The sequence below is a fragment of the Triticum urartu genome, chromosome 7A (assembly GCF_056163025.1).
Source record: "Triticum urartu cultivar PI428250 chromosome 7A, HENAU_Tu73, whole genome shotgun sequence".
NCBI classification, from domain to species: Eukaryota; Viridiplantae; Streptophyta; class Magnoliopsida; order Poales; family Poaceae; genus Triticum; species Triticum urartu.
The window spans coordinates 304,934,110-304,956,081 of record NC_141879.1 but is presented as its reverse complement, the minus strand read 5'-3'; the positions used below and the strand labels follow the sequence as shown (position 1 = coordinate 304,956,081).

The 21,972-nt window shown below is 41.8% G+C and overlaps 3 protein-coding genes across 3 annotated transcripts; 1 reads left to right on the top strand and 2 right to left on the bottom strand.

Moving 5' to 3' along the window:
* Positions 1–2,695: 2,695 nt before the first annotated feature.
* On the top strand, positions 2,696–4,603 carry LOC147959398 (uncharacterized). The gene is made up of 4 exons (XM_087537397.1): positions 2,696–2,963; positions 3,061–3,207; positions 3,703–4,245; positions 4,310–4,603. Exons 1-4 carry the CDS (start codon positions 2,883–2,885, stop codon positions 4,382–4,384), a joined length of 846 nt encoding a protein of 281 aa, XP_087393523.1. The 5' UTR covers positions 2,696–2,882; the 3' UTR covers positions 4,385–4,603.
* Positions 4,604–6,231: 1,628 nt separating this feature from the next.
* Positions 6,232–7,649, bottom strand: LOC147959397 (uncharacterized). The gene is made up of 2 exons (XM_087532639.1): positions 6,714–7,649; positions 6,232–6,624 (listed from the first exon to the last, which is right to left on the bottom strand). The coding sequence occupies exons 1-2, from the start codon at positions 7,647–7,649 to the stop codon at positions 6,268–6,270; spliced, it is 1,293 nt and encodes a 430-aa protein (XP_087388765.1). The 3' UTR covers positions 6,232–6,267.
* Positions 7,650–8,123: 474 nt separating this feature from the next.
* Positions 8,124–10,272, bottom strand: LOC147959396 (uncharacterized). Its single transcript, XM_087531571.1, has 2 exons — positions 10,175–10,272; positions 8,124–9,774 (listed from the first exon to the last, which is right to left on the bottom strand). The coding sequence occupies exons 1-2, from the start codon at positions 10,270–10,272 to the stop codon at positions 8,124–8,126; spliced, it is 1,749 nt and encodes a 582-aa protein (XP_087387697.1).
* Positions 10,273–21,972: the final 11,700 nt, after the last annotated feature.

Genomic DNA, 21,972 nt, shown 5'->3' with positions numbered 1-21,972 from the left:
GGAAATTGAAATATAATGTTTCCTTCTTTCACATCGATAATTGCACCAATCGCTCTAAGGAAAGGTCTATCAAGAGTAATAGGACATGTAGCATTGCAATCTATATCAAGAAGAATGAAATATACGGGCACATAATTCCTATTTGCAACAACAAGAACATCATTAATCCTTCCCATAGGTTTCTTAATAGTGGAATCCGCAAGATGCAAATTTAAGGAACAATCATCAAATTCACGAAAACCTAGCACATCACAAAGAGTTTTTGGAATCGTGGAAACACTAGCACCCAAATCACACAAAGCATGGCACTCATAATCTTTAATAGTAATATTAATAGTAGGTTCCCACTCATTATAAATTTTTCTAGGGATAAAAACTTCCAATTCAAGCTTTTCTTCAAAGGATTGCATCATAGTATCAACGATATGTTTAGAAAAAGCTTTGTTTCGATTATAAGCATGAGGAGAATTCAACATGGATTGCAACAAGAATATACAATATATTAAAGAACAATTATCATAATTTAATTCCTTGAAATCCAAAAGAGTGGGTTCATCACTACCTAAAGTTTTGACCTCTCCAATCCCACTTTAATCAATTTTTGCATCAAGATCTAAAAACTCCGAATCATTGGGACGCCTTCTAACTAAAGTTGACTCATGTCTAGTCCCATCTTCATCAAGATTTATATTGGAAAACAAAGATTCAATAGGAGGCACATCAATCACTTTAATATCTTCATCTTTATTTTCACGGAAACGAGAAGAACACGCTTTTATAAACAAATCTTTTTTTGCACGCATCTTAGCGGTTCTTTCCTTGCACTCATCAATGGAAATCCTCATAGCTTTGAGATACTCATTGATTTCATGCTTGGGTGGAATAGATCTAAGTTTCAAGGAATCAACATCAAGAGAAATTCTATCCACGTTCCTAGCCAAATCATCAATCTTAAGCAATTTTTCTTCAATCAAAGCATTGAAATTCTTTTGCGAACTCATAAATTCTTTAACACTATTATCAAATCCAAAGGGCATCTTATTATAATTTCCATAAGAGTTTTTGTAGGAATTACCATAATTATTAGAGGAATTACTAGGGAACGACCTAGGATCAAAATTACCTTTATAAGCGTTATTACCAAAATTGTTCCTACCAACAAAATTCACATCCATATATTCATTATTATTCTCAATGAAAGTAGACAAAGGCATATCATTAGGATCAATAGGAGCACTCTTGCTAGCAAACAATTTCATAAGCTCATCCATCTTTCCACTCAAAACATTAATCTCTTCAATCACATGCACTTTTTTACTAGTGGAAGATCTTTCAATATGCCATTGAGAATAATTAACCATAATATTATCTAGGAGTTTAGTAGCTTCTCCTAAAGTAATTTCCATAAAAGTACCTCTCGCGGGCGAATCTAAAAGATTTCTAGAAGCAAAATTCAATCTGGCATAACATTTTTGTATAATCACCCACATATTCAAACCATGCGTAGAGCAATTTCGTATCATTAATTTCATCCTCTCCGAGATTGTGCAACACGTTCATGATCAAGTTGCTTAAAATTCATAATATCGTTCCTAAGGGAGATGATCTTAGCGGGAGGAAAATACTTGGAAATAAAAGCATATTTACACTTATTCCATGAATCGATACTATTTTTAGGCAAAGATGAAAGCCAAGTTTTTAGTAGGATCTCGAAGTGAGAACGGAAATAGCTTCAATTTAAAATTTTCAATATCCATATATTTTTTCTTTTGCATATCACACAAATCAACCAAATTGTTTAGATGGGATGCAGCATCTTCACTAGGAAGGTTGGAAAATTGATCTTTCATAACAAGATTCAACAAAGCAGCATTAATTTCACAAGATTCCGCATTAGTAGCGGGAGCAATCAGAGTACTAATAAAATCATTGTTATTGGTGTTGGAAAAGTCAGACTGTTTGATATTCTCTTGAGTCATCGTGACAAGCAAGCAATCCAACACACAAGCACACAAAAGGCAAGCGAAGAAGACAAATAGAAGAGGGGCGAAGAAAAGGAAAATCTTTTCTAAAATCATTTTAGAAGTGGGGGAGAGGAAAATGAGAGGGGAATGGCGAATAATGTAATGCAAGAGATGAGAGTTTATGATGGGTACTTGGTATGTCTTGACTTGGCGTAGATCTTCCAGGCAATGGCGCCAGAAATTCTTCTTGCTACTTCTTGAGCTTGCCTTGGTTTTTCCCTTGAAGCGAAAACGGTGATGCAGCAAAGGAGAGTAAGTATTTCTCTCAGTTTTGAGAACTAAGGTATTAATCCAGTAGGAGACAACGCACAAGTCACTGAATACCCGCACAAACAAACACTAACTTGCACCCAACGTGATAAAAGGGTTGTCAATCCCTTCACAGTTATTTGCAAAGTGAGATCTGATAGAGATGGACAAATGGTAAAGTAATATTTTTGGTATTTTTGGTTTATGGAATGGAAAGTAAAAGATTGCAAAGGAAGTAAATAGGAAGAGTTAATTGCACAGAAGTACCACAATTCGGGCATCACATGCAGATTGGTACCATGATTGCTAATTTTTGCATGTCAGTACCAACATTGGTCTAAGTTTTTGCAAATTAGGCTAAAACGCGTATTTATACGTATTGACGCCCGATCCGACAGCTTGGGCCCACCCGTCAGGTGCCACGCTGGCCAATCGGCGTGTGCCCGCGCGCTGACTAGGACGAGCCGGTGCGCTGCTGCTCTCCAACCTGGTCCGGTCGCACCAGCTCCAGCCCGGCCGCACCATTCCCCTCCCCTCCTCCTCGCTCGTTTCCTCCGTCGCCGCCGCCCGCGTACCGTCTGCCGGCCGTCGCACCGCCCCGCCGACGCCATGGTTTTGGAGGACGAAAGCAGCGACGACCATTCTAGCCTCCCGTACATGCAGTCTTCCTCCACAGACGGTCTCAACGAGGTCAGTACAGGGTTAGGGTTTCAGATTTGGGATTTCTTGATTTGGTTGATATCGCTAGGTTTTGATTTGGCCATTGTCTTTGTGCGAGCTTCTGCAGGTCCCTTTCAGCATTGAAGATCCAGATTACAAGGGGCTTGAGCTGGATGTGATGTCTCCATGTGAGAAGCACGGCATGGCATCTGAGAGGCTTGTTGCCTTTGAAGGAACAGACACAGGCAGGAGGTTTTTAGCATGTGCACAACCGGTATGGATCCTAGGATTGTAGGCATACTGATTTTTTTCTTACTTGGTCAGTGCCATATTGAACTCTGTTTGCTGGAGTACTCTGCTTGCTGTCAAGATTTTGGTTCCTAGTGGTTAGAGTAGCTTATTTAGGTCAAGCATGAGTATATTTTGCTGGAGTACAATGGCATAGTAATTTATGTTAATAGTAATTTAGGTCAAGCATGAGTATATTTTTTCTTACTCAAGTGGCTGCTCCTGTTGTTAAATGTAGTGGTCTGGTGCTAACATAGTAATTTATGTTAATAGTGGTAGTAGAGTAGCTTACAAATATTTGAACACTCCTTGATATGAACAGTACAGTAACTAAACTAGTCAGTCAGCTACTCAAGTGGCTGCTCCTCTTGTTAAATGTAGGGGTCTGATGCTAAATTTAGACATTCTTTTTGGCAACTGCAGTGATTTTGTGTAATTACTTGATGTATGAACTGTTTTGTTGTTGTTGTTGTTTTTGTAGGAAGGTAGCAATTGTGGCTTTGTTGAATGGGTTGATCACCAGTGGCCCCCAACAATGCAGAATGCATTGTTGAAGCTATGGGCAATGGTTGAAGATGCCAAAAGTGCTAGGGTGAATGACAATCTTGAAAGTTCTTTCACTATCCACCATCTGACAGAAGAGAAGAACAACCTGGAGGCCAACTATGACAAGCTAGTCCAAGATGTGCATCAGCTTATGAGCTTCCAGGAGGATAGGGTGGTGGATTTCAGACATCTGCAGTCTGCCATTACATATCAGCATGAATGCAGAAGTGAACTGGTGGCTGATATGAATGCAAAGATGGCAAAGAAAGATGCAGACTTTGAGAAGTTTAAGCAGAATTATGATGTGCTACTGAACCTGACAAGAGCTCAAGCTACAGTCATCCAGAACTTGAAGTTGAAGCATATTACTGATAAGCAATTGCTTACTGAAGCTAAGATGAACTTGGAGTTGAAGAATGCAGAGCTCACAAAGTCTGAGGAGAAGCTTACCCAAGATAAGCTAGAGTTGAAGTTTCAGGTTGCTGATTTGCTCAAGGGAAAGGAAAAAGCATGGTGAAGAGAAGGGGAAGCTAGGGCTTCAGATTGCTGGGTTGATTAAGGCAGAGGAGAAGCTGAAGGAGAAGATCAAGGGGATCCAGGCCATCTTAGAGAAGTGAAGAAAATGAATATGAGAGTAGTGGGCAATGCTGACCTTTTGGGCATGATGGTTGTGTAGTGTATGGCTCTACTAAATGTGAACTTCTCTAAGATGAACTATGGCTGTGTATGTATGTAGTAGATATGCTTTTCATCCTTTTGTGAGAAAAGGATGAACTATGCATCTAAACTCCACTATGTATTGTGAACAATGGTTGTGTACTTTATAATATGTTGAACTGTAGTAAGTATTGTGTGTTATGTGTGTTATGTTTGCTGGATCAGATATTCTGTGTTATGTTTGCTAGACTTCAGATTATGATTTCTCATGCACTAGGTTTTGATGATTATGTTAGCATTGGAAGACTATTTGATGGTTATGTTAGCACTGGATTATTAGATGGTTATGTTATATCATGCATTGGAAGCCTATGTTTAGGTGGCTCTGTCGACCCCGAGTCACTGTAAACCCTAATGGTTAGGTTTAGGTGGCTCCGTCGACCCCGAGTCACCATAAACCCTAGTGGTTAGGTTTAGGTGGCTCCGTCGACCCCGAGTCACCATAAACCCTAATGGTTAGGTTTAGGTGGCTCCGTCGACCCCGAGTCACCATAAACCCTAATGGTTAGGTTTAGGTGGCTCCATCGACCCCGAGTCACCATAAACCCTAATGGTTAGGTTTAGGTGGCTCCATCGACCCCGAGTCACCATAAACCCTAATGGTTAGGTTTAGGTGGCTCCGTCGACCCCGAGTCACCATAAACCCTAATGGTTAGGCTTAGGTGGCTTCATCGACCCCGAGTCACCGTAAACCCTAATGGTTAGGCTTAGGTGGCTTCGTCAACCCCGAGTCACCGTAAACCCTAATGGTTAGGCTTAGGTGGCTCCGTCGACCCCGAGTCACCGTAAACCCTAATGGTTAGGCTTAGGTGGCTCCGTCGACCCCGAATCACCGTAAACCCTAATGGTTAGGCTTAGGTGGCTCCGTCGACCCCGAGTCACCGTAAACCCTAATGGTTAGGCTTAGGTGGCTTCCTCGACCCCGAGTCACCGTAAACCCTAATGGTTAGGCTTAGGTGGCTCCGTCGACCCCGAGTCACCGTAAACCCTAATGGTTAGGCTTAGGTGGCTCCGTCGACCCCGAATCACCGTAAACCCTAATGGTTAGGCTTAGGTGGCTCTGTCGACCCCGAGTCACCGTAAACCCTAATTGTTAGGCTTAGGTGGCTTCCTCGACCCCGAGTCACCATAAACCCTAATGGTTAGGCTTAGGTGGCTCCGTCGAACCTGAGTCACCGTAAACCCTAATGGTTAGGCTTAGGTGGCTCCATCGAACCTGAGTCACCGTAAACCCTAATGGTTAGGCTTAGGTGAAATTTGGCCCTAATCCCTGCAATCTCTGCATTCTTCTCTCTGAGTTGAGTTTGCAGAGACAGAAACATGGCCTCCCTTGTGCCATCATCTTCACTTGGAGTCAGGATTGGAAATTGATCTTCAGATCTAGCAACAGTTGCACCTTTAAGCCTCCATACTTCATCACGCAGATCCCCAATGAGCTCACTCTAGAATGTGGGCAATTTCACCATGCTGACATGCAACAGATAGCAGCAGTATTGGTACTAATTTGTCACAAGTAACTACCTAAAGTTCAACATTCAGAAAACCACCTAAAGTTCAACATTCAGAAAACCACCTAAAGGTGAACATTCAGATAACCACCTAAAGTTCAACATTCAGATAATCACCTAAAGTTCAACCACATATCCAGTAGCAAGTTCTACATATCAAGTACTCCACCTCAAGTTCAACATTACAAGCATCAAGTTCAACATTACTAGAGTACTCCACCAGTACTCCACCTCAAGCATCAAGTTCAACCAAAATAACACCACAGTATTTCACATTACATGGCTCCTCCTCCTCCCATGCTAGCATTGAAGTAGGACATCCATCCAGTGTGTGTGCCATCAGTAGGAATGCCAGCATATTGCCTGGGAGCACCTCTTCCAGCTCTTCCTCTGCCTCTGCCAGCTCCTCTTCCAGATGGTGGTGGTGTAGTAGAAGTAGCACCAGCTCCTCTGCCAGCTCCCCTTCCTCTTCCAGATGTTGGTGTTGTAGTAGAAGTAACACCAGCTCCTCTGCCAGCTCCTCTTCTTCCAGATGATGGTGGTGTAGGAGCAGAAGCAGCAGGTCTTGGCTGTCTTGCTGTTGGTGCAGTAGAAGGACCAGCAGCTCTTGGCTGTGAGGTACTTGGAGTAGCCTTGCAAAGAAAAGGAAACAATTAATAATGCTAGAAAGAAATGTACAAGAAAGAAAACATTAGTATATTTGAAGGTGAAAAATTATTACCACATGCTTATTCTTCCTCAAAGCTAGCTCAGGCGTCAACTGTTTAAGACAGTTTGTGTACCTATGCCCTTGGAGACCACAATTGCCACATGTTATGGTCCCCATTCTTGAAGTTTCTTTTGGCTTTGGTACTTCAAATTTGCCCTTGATCCTCTTTTCTTTCCTTCTTCCTCTCTTGATTTTGAATGCAGGTGGTTCTATGTCTGGACCAGGGGTCCTTGTCCAATCATGCTCACCAGGCACAGGAAAGATCATTGGTTCATAAGCTGCAGCATAAAAATCTTTCTTGAAGAATTTGCTGACATAATCCTCTGGTTTCCTTTTAGCCTTGTTTATTGCAGAGATGGCATGGTTGCAAGGTATGCCACTAAGGTCCCACTTCCTACATCCACATGTCTGAAGTTCCAGGTTGACAGCATGTCTTTGTTGCCCACTTGTAACTTGCCATAAGTTGACCCCTGCCTGTATTGGCTTGCAGCATCTGGCCCTCTCCTTCTCAGCCTCTAGCTTCTCACTGTAATGAGGTGTTATCTCCCATCTTGCTTCCTTAACACTCTCTCTCTTCATGTGCCACCTCACCATCTGCTTATCTTTTATCCCATCACACATTGTCCTTATAGGTTTTCTCCTAACATCTAGAATGTACTTGTTGAACACCTCAGACAAGTTGTTCACTACCAAGTCAGTCTTGCAGTTTGTGTCAAATGCATGCCTTTCCCATGTCTTTTTTGGTATTGCAGTAAGCCACTCCCAAGCTTCCTCACTTTCAGCTCTAAGATCATTCATTGCAATATTAAATTTGTGTTCATTGTAGGCATAGCTAGCATTATCGATGCACTTCTTAAGATCTTCACCCCTAAACCCAGCATTTTGGAAATTTGCACATATATATATGTCTAAGGCAGAACCTTTGGTTGCAATTTGGAAACACAGCATTCACTGCATACAGTAACCCCTGACACAAACAATATAACAAGTCTAAGCTACATCCTAAAGAAATATGCACCAATGAATTAAATATGCATTCTAATCTACTATAAACACTTGTGCAAAACATAATGAAACTCTAAGCTAATGTAAACACTTCTGCAAAACACATACCTTTTGTCTATCTGACATTATAGTATAAGGTCCAAACTTGCCCACTTCTCCCCCTAGGCAAATTTTCAGTTGGTGTAGAAACCAACACCAACTAGCTTTGTCCTCTTGTCCAACTATGCCAAATGCCAGTGGATATATGTTGTTGTTGCCATCTCTACCAGTGGCAGCAAGGAGTTGAGCACCTGTAGTGAGCTTAATGAAGCACCCATCAACACCTGCATAATCAACATTTCCAAACATTAAATACATTCAAGTGAGAAACAAAATGTAGTACTCTACAATATGTAAATGGTGCACAAGGTTTAGGAACTAACCAATGAATGGCCTACACCCATTGAGAAACCCCTCCCTTGCTCTATTCATGCAAAAGAACATGGCATGGAATCTTGGGCCTGGGTGGGGTATTCTTGCAGTTGGTGTTGGAGTAACAGTAGTGACTATTACTCTACTCCCAGGGTTTGTGTCCATGACAGTCTGAGCATAGTCTTTAAGCCTAGTATATTGCTTCTTGTGATCTCCTAACACAGCTTCAATAGCTATGTTCTTTGCCCTATATGCCATGCACTTGGGCACATCTACACCATATTTTTCATTGCATGCATCAATTATAGTCTGAATACCAGTAGTTATATCAGATCTAAAGAGATGCTCATATTTCTGTGCTAGCCACTTAGCACAAACCCTGGTGGTCTCTGTGGTACTAGGGCAAGTGTGTTCTAGTCTCATCTTCTTAATTACAAAGGTTTTCTCCCCTTTTATAACTGCTGCCACCATTAAGAAGTGGCATTGTTTATCTGTACACTCAACAATTATCCTCTGATCTGAATTCCTGTGATACCTAAAATTCCTGGCCTGGGTGATGTGCAAATTCAACAAAGCATCTCTGAATTGATGCTGATCCCTAAAACACAACTTCATACACAGTTGCTCATGTGGTTGCTCCAATTTCTCATTATACCACTTCCTAGCAGGCCTTTTCTTTGCCCTACTCTTCCTTTTATTTGGTAGGACAAAAGAGAGTGGCTCAAAACCATCATCATCACTCTCCCTCAACAACCCCTTCTCTTCTTCATCTGATGATGGTCTGAAATCAGGTTCAACCTCTGGTAGCTCACTACAATGTGACCTAGTGGTTGGGCCTCTTCTAACTAGCAGCTTCTGCTTCTTCTTTACAGGTTCAACTATAGTTTCTTCTTCTTGTTCAAAAGTCCTATCTAGTTCTACCTCAAATGGGTCCTCAACTTCAGTGTCACCCTCGTAATGCAGCATTTCTTCCTCTTCTGATTGATCATCATCTGATTCTTCCTCTTGTGCTTCTAGCTCTCTCTGTCTCTTTCCCTCTTCCACCTCTACATCTTCATCATCAACCATGTAATTAGGGTCACTTCCAATTTGACCATCCTCATCAGAGGCATCACTGTCCTCATAAGCCTCAAATCCTTGATATCCCTCTTCTTCTTCTTCCAAAACTGCTTTCAACTTATCTGTTGCATTTTTTCTTTCTTGTGTGCAAACACCAGCAGGACCAGTAGGGTGATGTGTGATACATTGACTGTCAAAGACTACTCCTTTCTTATCAACAGCTAAGATAGGAGGCTCACTAAGATCATAAACAATAGGCTCTTGGTACACCACAGTGGACAAGTCTGGCTTTTCTAAATGCTGCCTCTCAAAATCAGTATCAGGGGGTGGACAAGCCCTGACTAGCAAATTAAGCACCAATTTGTCCTGGATCTTCCTCTTTATCATCTGTAATTCTGCATGACTTTCTACCAAATCCAGCCCTTTCTCTCCTAAAGATGGATTTTCAATGTGAAACAAACAATCATATGCATTAAATCCTTGGGTTTCCATCACTGCAACCAAATTCAGATAAGTAATATCTGAACCACACAGCTTCATCTCCAATGGCTCTCTTGCATCAAAATGGATCCTTACTTCCCAAATGTCTTCATCCAAACTACAGAACAAATTAAATTTCATGTATTCATTATAATTACTCTTAATTGGCAGAGCAACAGTACAGTACAGTGCAATTTAAAGTAACCTGTAAGTCTATTATTTACTAATTGAGCACAATAGCAAAATTTGGAGAGCAACAGTACAGTACAAAACAATTTAAAGTAACAGTACCAGACAGTACAGAACAATTTGGAGAGCCACAATAATCCCAAATTTTTACTGTCATTGAACTAATTTGAGAGTGCAATACACTATGTTACTAGGTTAGTTTAATTGTCCTATACTAGTCACTTCAATTGGATAAAACCTAATCCCCAACTGGATAAAGTAGAAGATGAACAAACCCTAAAAATAACCAGTTGGATAAATCAGAGGAAGAAGAGGACAAGGGTACTTACAGCACGCCGCCAAGTCCATGCGTCAACTCATGGCTGCTGCTAGGGTTCGCCACCCACTGATGCGCCAACCACAACCGCTGCTCCATGGTGAGTAACATCGACTCCTCGTTGTCGGTCGAGTACGCGGAGCTGGGGTCGTCGCCACCATCCCAGTCGACGCCAGCCGTTCCGCTAGGAGGTCAGAACGGCATCTCACCGCCGCCGTGGACGCCCTCCCCGTCGTCGCTGCTTTCGTCCTCCAAAACCATGGCGTCGGCGGGGCGGTGCGGCGGCCGGCAGTTGGGACGCGGGCGGCGGCGACGGAGGAAACGAGCGAGGAGGAGGAGGGGAGGGGAATGGTGCGGCCGGGCTGGAGCTGGTGCGACCGGACCAGGTTGGAGAGCAGCAGCGCACCGGCTCGTCCTAGTTAGCGCGCGGGCACATGCCGATTGGCCAGCGTGGCACCTGATGGGTGGGCCCGAGCTGTCGGATCGAGCGTCAATACGTATAAATACGCGTTTTAGCCTAATTTGCAAAAACTTAGACCAATGTTGGTACTGACACGCAAAAAATAGCAATCATGGTACCAATCTGCATGTGATGCCCGAATTGTGGTACTTCTGTGCAATTAACTCAAATAGGAAACTAAAATTGTAGATCGGAAACTTATATGATGGAAAGTAGACCCGGGAGCATAGGTTTCACTAGAGGCTTCTCTCAACATAGAAAATATTACGGTGGGTGAACAAATTACTACCGAGCAATTGATAGAAAAGCACAAAGTTATGACGATATCTAAGGCAATCATCATGAATATAGGAATCACGTCCATATCAAGTAGACTGACTCCTGCCTGCATCTACTACTATTACTCCACACATCGACTGACACCTGCCTGCATCTAGAGTATTAAGTTCATGAAGAACAGAGTAACACATTACGTAAGATGACATGATGTAGCGGGATAGACTCAAGAAATATGATGAAAACTCCATCTTTTTATCCTCGATGGCACAACACAATACGTGCCTTGCTTCCCATACTGTCACTGGGAAAGGACACCGCAAGATTGAACCCAAAGCTAAGCACTTCTCCCATTGCAAAAAAAACCAATCTAGTTGGCCAAACCAAATCGATAGTTCGAAGAGACTTGCATAGATATCAAATCATGCATATAAGAATTCAGAGGAGATTTAAATAATATTCATAGAGAAGTTGATCATAAATCCACAATTCATCGGATCTCGGCAAACACACCGCAAACATGTATTACATCGAATAGATCTCTAAAAACATTGAGGAGAACATGGTATTGAGAATCAAAGAGAGTGAACAAGCCATCTAGCTACTAGCTATAGACCCGTAGGTCTGAGGTAAACTACTCGTGCTTCATCGGAAGGGCAATGGTGTTGATGTAGAAGCCCTCCGTGATCGAATCCCCCTCCGGCCGAACGCCAGAAAAGGCCCCTAGATGGGATCTCACGGGTATAGAATGGTGCGGTGGTGGAAAAGTGTTTTTGTGGCTCTCTTGGTTGGTTTTGGGATATTTGAGAATATATAGGCAAAAGAAATAGGTCAGTGGAGTCATGAGGGGCCCACAAGGGTGGGGCGCGTCCTGCCCCCCTAGGCGCGCCCTCCGTCCTTGTGGCCTTCTCGTGGCTTCCCTGGCGTGTACTCCAAGTCCTCTGGATGTCTTCTGGTCCAAGAAAAATCATCGCGAAAGTTGCATTCCATTTGGACCCCGTTTGATATTCCTTTTCTGCAAAACTCTAAAACAAGGAAAAAAACAGGAACTATCACTAGGCTCTAGGTTAATAGGTTAGTCCCAAAAATAATATAAAATATTATAATAATGCATATAAAACATCCAAAACAGATAATATAATAGCATGGAACAATAAAAAATTATAGATACGTTGGAGACGTATCACCGTGCGCGGTGCATGGGGATGTAGAGTCGGTCCCATAGCAGGCGACACCTTGCCGCATGAGGCACCAACGCATACGCGTCCTCTGGCAGCGGAGGCGGGAGCAGGGCACAGGACAAGCCGGCGCCGGGTCGAGCTTGCTCTTGCCCTTGTTAAAGAAACCCATGGCGAGCTCTCTAGGTTTGTTGTCGTCGGCGAGGGAGCGAGGGGGCAGCTGTGGACAAGAGAAGTGGATGAGCCCTCCCTCCCCCCACCCCTCGCATGCTTGCATTAAAAACGACGAGCAAGTTGGAGCCTTCCAGGAGCTGCCATGCGAGCCTGAATTAGGTGGACGCATTGACTACGGCCGCCTGGGGTAGTTGTGCGGTCGACATGCGGGCTCAAGGCGGACACCAAGCTGGCACGCGACGCGTCCATCTCGTGTCCACGTGGATGCAAATCAGGCGCAAATATGGGTCGCAAATGCATCCAGACGGACAGGGAACAAACGACTTTTAGGTTTGGGTCAGCGCGTTGGGCCGGTGTTTTTGTCTGTTTGGATGCAAACGGACACACACGAACAATTTGGGTCGGCGCGTTGGAGTTGCTCTTACGTTCAGCAAGTGTCCTTTAACCTACCATATTAGGGCATCTTGAACGCTGAGCCGTAAATTTGCTCCGGCATCTATCCGCGGACACGAATGCGAGAAGCGACAAGCCACCATTGTCCGCATACATTTCAAGACGGATTTCATTAAAGTTCGGATAGAAAATAGCACAAATCATTCATTCATAGCATATAAAAAAGTCTAGTACAACACTAGTTCAATTCAACATGATTAATCATTTGTTCAACAAGTTTTTCATGAACGGATCACTATCTTCTCACACATACTGTCCCTTTAGCTTCTTCCAACAGTGTATGTACCTAAATGGTCGTCCCTCTATTATGTGGTACATCACGACATCGCGTACAAGGTACAAAATGTGTAGAGCAGAGACAAAACTTACGATCTCTTCGGCTGCCGCGTGTAGTGGCCACCTTGCCTCCAGCATATTAACCCCGCTACAAAATATGGTAACGTTTGTTTGGATGTGTACCATTGATACAATAACAACCTCACATTGTGCATGTCGTAGGGCGCAATGTGCTTTCAAACATGAAACTAGCACGCGCTGCCAGAATGGCCCCTCTCTGGTCCTGCCTACGAAATCGCGGATACGGCCAACCACACATCTCACGACAACTCATTCTCCATGGTCGAGTACCCCGTCCGTCCTTCTTACTCTGAAAAAATGATATAGCTTTCAAAAAGAAGCTCAATGGCATTTGACCGAACACCTATCGAGCATGGTGACCTCCATGGACGACGTCGACATGGGGCTGGAGTGTACCTGCCTATGGACGGGTCCCGAGTCAATGATGCGATTGTAAAAGGCGAGCGGACATGTCGGTGCTGGTTGCGAAGGTCTGAGAATGACCGTGAGCCCGCCAGAGAGGTACAGCGGCGGTGGCGGCGGAGGAGGATGCGGATGCAAAGCAAGGGAGGAAAAGGGCGGATTGGACGAAAATGGGACCGAAAGGGGGGATTTAGTGGCGGAGGGTGTCGAGGTCCTACGTGGCTGTAGCCCGGACTCCGACAAAGCCCCCCTCCACAACTTTTGTCTCTGTTTTGCATGCGGAAATGCGTATGGACCACTGGGCAAACCAATACAGACACACATTGGATGGTGCAACACGTCCGGACCGCACGGTGCAAACGTATGGAGGATGTTTGAGGGATAGCATTTAAGATGTCCTTACTAACCAAAAGTTATGTAACAACATCCTCCGTAATAAAAATAAATATTACATACAAATAGGCTCAAAGAAACTTGTTGTTTCTCTGACCAGTCCAAGTTGATGGCATGTCATGAGCCTTGCTCTTCGTTTCGCAGGAGCAAGCGAGTTGTTATAACTGTGACTATAAAGTAACTAGATGTTGCCATGAGATGCTATGATAATTCGAAACACAAACCGCCAATCTGGAGAAGAAGGCAAAGGTCATGTCTAAGCAAAAAAAGGCATTGTTGCAAGGTCTTGTTGGCAATTTACCTTATAAAAGATGAAGGGGAAGCTAGGCACAACCACAGCGTCCATGTCATCTATGAATAGTGCACAATTAGCGATCGCACGCGTGAGGGGAAAAGCAACGCGATTGGGCAGCCCTCTCTCTCCATCTTCAGTAAAAATATCTCCTCTCTCCCTCATCCCACCTCCCTATCAGGTGCCTCGTCTTCTCCACCTCCGCCTCCTCCTCCCCTGCCTCCACACAGCTAGCCTCTTCCTCTCCACTTCCTTGTTCTTAGATCGGGCGCAGGTCGTAGCCATGGAAGAGCAGGGTGGCGGGGTGGGTCGACCACAACTATCGCGCGCTCGAGTGGACCGTGCGACACGTGGCGGCGGCGCCCGGCATGGCTGGCGCCCTGGTGGTGGAGCTCGTCGTCGTCCACGCCAAGCCATCCCCTTCCCCCATGGTCACCATGGGCGGCTCCGGTACATTAGCCTCCTAACCATTTCGTCCTCTGGTCTGGGATCTGACTGAATTCCGGGGATTCGTTGCAGGCGTTGCTACCTCTTGAGCACTGCATTGGTTTTCCCTTGAAGAGGAAAGGGTGATGCGGCAAAGTAGCGTAAGTATTTCCCTCAGTTTTTGAGGACCAAGGTATCAATCCAGTAGCAGATCACGCTCAAGTATCACACACCTACACAAACAAATAAGAACCTCGCAACCAACGCGATAAAGGGGTTGTCAAGCCCTTCTCGGTCACTTACGAGAGTGAGATCTGATAGATATGATAAGATAATACTTTTGGTATTTTTATGATAAAGAGAAATAAAGATGCAAAGTAAAATAAAGGCAAAGGAACTAAGTGTTGGAAGATTAATATGATGGAAGATAGACCCGGGGGCCATAGGTTTCGCTAGTGGCTTCTCTCAAGAGCATAAGAATTACGGTGGGTAAAAGAATTACTGTCGCAATTGATAGAATTGAGCATAGTTATGAGAATATCTAGGTATGATCATGTATATCGCATCACGTCCGAGACAAGTAGACCGACTCCTGCCTGCATCTACTACTATTACTCCACACATCGACCGCTATCCAGCATGCATCTAGAGTATTACGTTCAAGAGAACAGAGTAATGCTTTAAGGAAGATAACATGATGCAGAGGGATAAACTCATGCAATATGATATAAACCCCATCTTTTTATCCTCGGTGGCAACAATACAATACGTATCAGTTACCTTTCTGTCACTAGGATCGAACACCGCAAGATTGAACCCAAAGCTAAGCACTTCTCCCATTGCAAGAAAGATCAATCTAGTAGGCCAAACCAAACTGATAATTCGAAGAGACTTGCAAAGATAAACCAATCATACATAACAGAATTCAGAGGAGAATGAAATATTGTTCATAGATAATCTAGATCATAAACCCACAATTCATCGGATCTCGACAAACACACCGCAAAAGAAGATTACATCGAATAGATCTCCAAGAAAATCGAGGACAACTTTGTATTGAGATCCAAAGAGAGAGAAGAAGCCATCTAGCTAATAACTATGGACCCGTAGGTCTGAAGTAAACTACTCACACATCACCAGAGAGGCCATGGAGTTGATGTAGAGGCCCTCCGTGATCAATGCCCCCTCCGGCGGAGCTCCGGAAAAGGCCCCGAGATGGGATCTCTCGAGTACAGAAGGTTGCGGCAGTGGAATTAGGTTTTCGTGGTGCTCCTGGAGGTTTGGGGGGTACATGGATATATATAGGAGGAAGAAGTACGTCGGTGGAGCAACAGAGGGCCCACGAGGGTGGAGGGCGCGCACAGGGGGCTAGACGCGCCCCTGCCTCGTGCCTTCCTCCCTTGTTTCTTGACGGCCACTCCAAGTCTCCTAGATCACGTTTGTTGAGAAAATCATGTTCCCGAAGGTTTCATTCTGTTTGGACTCCGTTTGATATTCCTTTTCTTCGAAACCCTAAAATAGGCAAAAAACAATTTGGGTTGGGCCTCCGATTAGTAGGTTAGTCCCAAAAATGATATAAAAGTGTAAAATAAAGCCCATTAACATCCAAAATATATAATATAATAGCATGGAGCAATCAAAAATTATAGATACGTTGGAGACGTATCAAGCATCCCCAAGCTTAATTCCTGCTCGTCCTCGAGTAGGTAAGTGATAAAAGAAGAATTTTTTATGTGGAATGCTTTCTAACATATTTCTCAATGTAATTTTTCTTTATTGTGGCATGAATGTTCATATCCATAAGATTCAAGATAAAATTTTAATATTGACATAAAAATAATAATACTTCAAGCATACTAACTAAGCAATTATGTCTTCTCAAAATAAAATGACCAAAGAAAGTTATCCCTACAAAATCATATAGTCTGGCTATGCTCTATCTTCACCACACAAAATATTTAAATCATGCACAACCCTGACGACAAGCCAAGCAATTGTTTCATACTTTTGATGTTCTCAAACTTTTTCAATCTTCACGCAATATATGAGCGTGAGCCATGGATATAGCACTATGGTGGAATAGGATGGTGGTTGTGGAGGAGACAAAAAAGGAGAAGATAGTCTCACATCGACTAGGCGTATCAACGGGCTATGGAGATGCCCATTAATAGATATCAATGTGAGTGAGTAGGGATTGCCATGCAACGGATGCACTAGAGCTATAAGTGTATGAAAGCTCAACAAAAGAAACTAAGTGGGTGTGCATCCAACTTGCTTTCTCACGAAGACCTAGGGCAATTTTGAGGAAGCCCATCATTGGAATATACAAGCCAAGTTCTATAATGAAAAATTCCCACTAGTATATGAAAGTGATATCATAGGAGACTCTCTATATGAAGAACATGGTGCTACTTCTATATGAAAGTGTGGAAAAAGGATAGTAACATTGTCCCTTCTCTCTTTTTCTCTCATTTTTATTTGCGCCTTCTTTCTCTTTTTTTTCTTTGGCCTATTTTTTTGTTCTTTTTATTTTTCGTCCGGATTCTCATCCCGACTTGTGGGGGAATCATAGTCTCCATCATCCTTTCCTCACTTGGGACAATGCTCTAATAATGATGATCATCACACTTTATTTACTTACAACTCAAGAATTACAACTCAATACTTAGAACAAAATATGACTCTATGTGAATGCCTCCGGCGGTGTACCGGGATGTGCAATGATGCATGAGTGACATGTATGAAAGAATTATGAATGGTGGCTTTGCCACAAATACAATGTCAACTACATGATCATGCAAGCAATATGACAATGATGAAGCATGTCATAATAACGGAAAGGTGGAAAGTTGCATGGCAATATATCTCGGAATGGCTATGGAAATGCCACAATAGGTAGGTATGGTGGCTGTTTTGAGGAAGGTATATGGTGGGTTTATGGTACCAGCGAAAGTTGCGCGATACTAGAGAGGCTAGCAATGGTGGAAGGGTGAGAGTGCGTATAATCCATGGACTCAACATTAGTCATAAAGAACTCACATACTTATTGAAAAAATCTACAAGTTATCAAAGCAAAGTATTACGCGCATGCTCCTAGGGGGATAGATTGGTAGGAAAAGACCATTGCTCGTCCCCGACCGCCACTCATAAGGAAGACAATCAATAAATAAATCATGCTCCGAATTCATCACATAACGGTTCACCATATGTGCATGCTACGGGAATCACAAACTTCAACACAAGTATTTCTCAAATTCACAACTACTCAACTAGCATGACTCTAATATCACCATCTCCATATCTCAAAACAATTATCATGTATCAAACTTCTCATAGTATTCAATGCACTTATATGAAAGTTTTTATTATTGCCATGTTATTCTAAAGGACTCTCAAAATAATATAAGTGAAGCATGAGAGAACAATAATTTCTATAAAACAAATCCACCATCGTGCTCTAAAAGATATAAGTGAAGCACTAGAGCAGAAACTATATAGCTCAAAAGATATAAGTGAAACACATAGAGTATTCTAATAAATTTCAAATCATGTGAGTCTCTCTCAAAAGGTGTGTACAGCAAGGATGACTGTGGTAAACTAAAAAGCAAATACTCAAATCATACAAGACGCTCCAAGCAAAACACATATCATGTGGTGAATAAAAATATAGCACCAAGTAAAGTTACCGATAGACGAAGACAAAAGAGGGGATGCCTTCCGGGGCATCCCCAAGCTTAGGCTTTTTGGTGTCCTTGAATTTTACCTTGGGGTGCCATGGGCATCCCCAAGCTTAGGCTCTTGCCACTCTTTGTTTCGTAATCCATCAAATCTTTACCCAAAACTTGAAAACTTCACAACACAAAACTCAAAATAGAAAATCTCGTAAGCTCCGTTAGCGAAAGAAAACAAAACACCACTTCAAGGTACTGTAATTAACTCATTATTTATTTATATTGGTGTTAAAACTACTGTATTACAACTTCTCTATGGTTTATAAACTCTTTTACTAGCCATAGATTCATGAAAATAAGCAAACAACACAAGAAAAACAGAATCTGTCAAAAACAGAACATTCTGTAGTAATCTGTATCTAACGCAAGTTCTGTAACCCCAAAATTTCTAAAATAAATTTCTGGACGTGAGGAATTTATATATTAATCATATGCAAAAACAATTAACTAAATATCACCTTCCAAATAAAAATGGCAGCAGTTCTTGTGAGCGCTAAAGTTTCTGTTTTCTACAGCAGGATCAAAAAGACTTCCCCCAAGTCTTCCCAACGGTTCTACTTGGCACAAACACTAATTAAACACAAAAAACACAACCAAAACATAGTCTAGGTAAATTATTTATTACTAAACAGGAGAAAAAATGAAGAAATAAAAATAAAATTGGGTTGCCTCCCAACAAGCGCTATCGTTTAACGCCCCAAGCTAGGCATAAAAGCGAAGATAGATCTAGGTATTGCCATCTTTGGTAGGCAATCCAGAAGTAGCTCTCATAAAAAATTCATAAGGTAATTTAATTTTCTTTCTAGGGAAGTGTTCCATGCCTTTCCTTAACGGAAATTGGAATCTAATATTCCCTTCCTTCATATCAATAATTGCACCAATCGTTCTAAGGAAAGGACTACCAAGAATAATAGAACATGAAGGATTGCAATCTATATCAAGAACAATGAAATCTATAGGCACATAGTTACTATTTGCAACAATAAGAACATCATTAATTCTTCCCATAGGTTTCTTAATAGTGGAATCCGCAAGGTGCAAGTTTAAAGAACAATCATCGAAATCACGGAATCCTAGCAAATCACATAAAGTTTTCGGAATCGTGGAAACACTAGCACCCAAATCACACAAAGCATAGCACTCATGACCTTAAATTTTAATTTTTATTGTAGGTTCACACTCATCATAAAGTTTTCTAGGGATAGAAACTTCCAACTCAAGTTTTTCTTCATAAGATTTCATCAAAGCATCAACGATATGTTTAGTAAAAGCTTTATTTTGACTATAAGCATGAGGAGAATTTAGCACGGATTGCAACAAGGAAATACAATCTATCAATGAGAAATTATCATAATTAAATTCCTTGAAATATAAAATAGTGGGTTCATTGATATTTAAAGTTTTGACCTCTTCAATCCCACTTTTAACAATTTTAGCATCAAGATCTAAAGATTCCGAAATTTTGAACGCCTTCTAGGTAAAGGTGGCTCATCTTCAGCCCCATAATTATCAAGATTCATATTGCAAAACAAATATTTAATAGGAGACACATCAATAACTTTTAGATCTTCATCCTTATTATCATGAAAACTAGAAGAACACGCTTTTATAAAGTAATCTTTCATAGCACACATCCTAGCGGTTCTTTCTTTGCACTCATCAATGGAAATTCTCATGGCTTTGAGAGAATCATTGATACCATGCTTAGGTGGAATAGATCTAAGTTTCAAATAATCAACATCAAGAGAAATTCTATCAATGTTCCTAGCCAACTCATCAATCTTAAGCAACTTTTCTTCAATCAAAGCATTGAAACTCTTTTGCGAAGTAATAAATTCTTTAATATTAGATTCAAAATCAGAGGGTATCTTATTATAATTTCCATAGGAATTGTTGTAGGAATTACCATAATTATTAGAGGAATTACTAGGAAACGGCCTAGAATTAAAATTACCGATATACGCGTTATTACCAAAATTGTTCTTACCAACAAAATTCACATCCATAGATTCATTATTATTCTCAATCAAAGTAGACAAAGGCATATCATTAGGATCAGTAGGAGCACTCTTATTAGTTCATAAGTTCATCCATCTTTCCACTCAAAACATTAATTTCTTCAATTGCATGCACTTTTTTACTAGTAGATCTTTCGGTGTGCCATTGAGAATAGTTAACCATAATATTATCTAGGAGTTTGGTAGCTTCTCCTAAAGTGATTTCCATCAAAGTGCCTCGCGCGGCCGAATCTAAAAGATTTCTAGAAGAAAAATTCAATACGGCATAAAAGTTTTGTATAATCATCCAAAGATTCAAACCATGTGATGGGCAATTACGTATCATTGATTTCATCCTCTCCCATGATTGTGCAACATGTTCATGATCAAGTTGCTTAAAATTCATACTATCGTTTCTAAGAGAGATGATCTTAGCGGGAGGAAAAAACTTAGAGATAAAAGCATCTTTGCACTTATTCCTTGAATCAATACTATTTTTAGGCAAAGACGAAAACCAAGCTTTAGCATCAATTTAACGATATCATTATCCACATCTTTCTTCTTTTGCATATCACACAAATCAACAAAGTTGTTTAGATGGGTAGCGGCATCTTCACTAGGAAGGCCAGAAAACGGATCGTTCATGACAAGATTCATCAAAGCAGTATTAATTTCACAAGATTCAGCATCGGTAAGAGGAGCAATCGGAGTGCTAATAAAATCATTATTGTTGGTATTGGAAAATTCACACAATTTAGTATTATCTTGAGCCATTGTGACAAGCAAGCAATCCAACACACAAGCAAACACGGAACGGGCAAAAAATGCAAATAGGGAAAGAGAAGGGGAACGGAAAGAGAGGGAGAGAGGAAGAGAGGACGAATAAAACGGCAAGAGTGAAGTGGGGGAAAGGAAAATGAGAGGCAAATGGCAAATAGTGTAATGCGAGGGATAAGAGATTGTGATGGGTACTTCGTATATTTTGACTTGGTAATGGCGCCAGAAATGACTCGTTGTGGGAGTCAAATCATGACTTGGCTTGGCGCGAATCTCCCTGGCAACAGCGCCAGAAATCCTTCTTGCTACCTCTTGAGCACTGTGTTGGTTTTCCCTTGAAGAGAAAAGGGTGATGCAGCAAAGTAGCGTAAGTATTTCCCTTAGTTTTTAAACCAAGGTATCAATCCAGTAGGAGATCACGCTCAAGTCCCACGTACCTACACAAACAAATAAGAACCTCACAACCAACGCGATAAAGGGGTTGTCAAGCCCTTCTCGGTCACTTACGAGAGTGAGATCTGATAGATATGATAAGATAATTTTTTGGTATTTTTATGGTAAAGAGAAATAAAGATGTAAAGTAAAATAAAGGCAAAGGAAATAACTAAGTATTGGAAGATTAATATGATGGAAGATAGACCCAGGGGCCATAGGTTTCACTAGTGTCTTCTCTCAAGAGCATAAGTATTACGGTGGGTAAAAGAATTACTGTCGCAATTGATAGAATTGAGCATAGTTATGAGAATATCTAGGTATGATCATGTATATCGCATCACGTCCGAGACAAGTAGATCGACTCCAGCCTGCATCTACTACTATTACTCCACACATCGACCGCTATCCAGCATGCATCTAGAGTATTAAGTGCAAGAGAATAGAGTAATGCTTTAAGGAA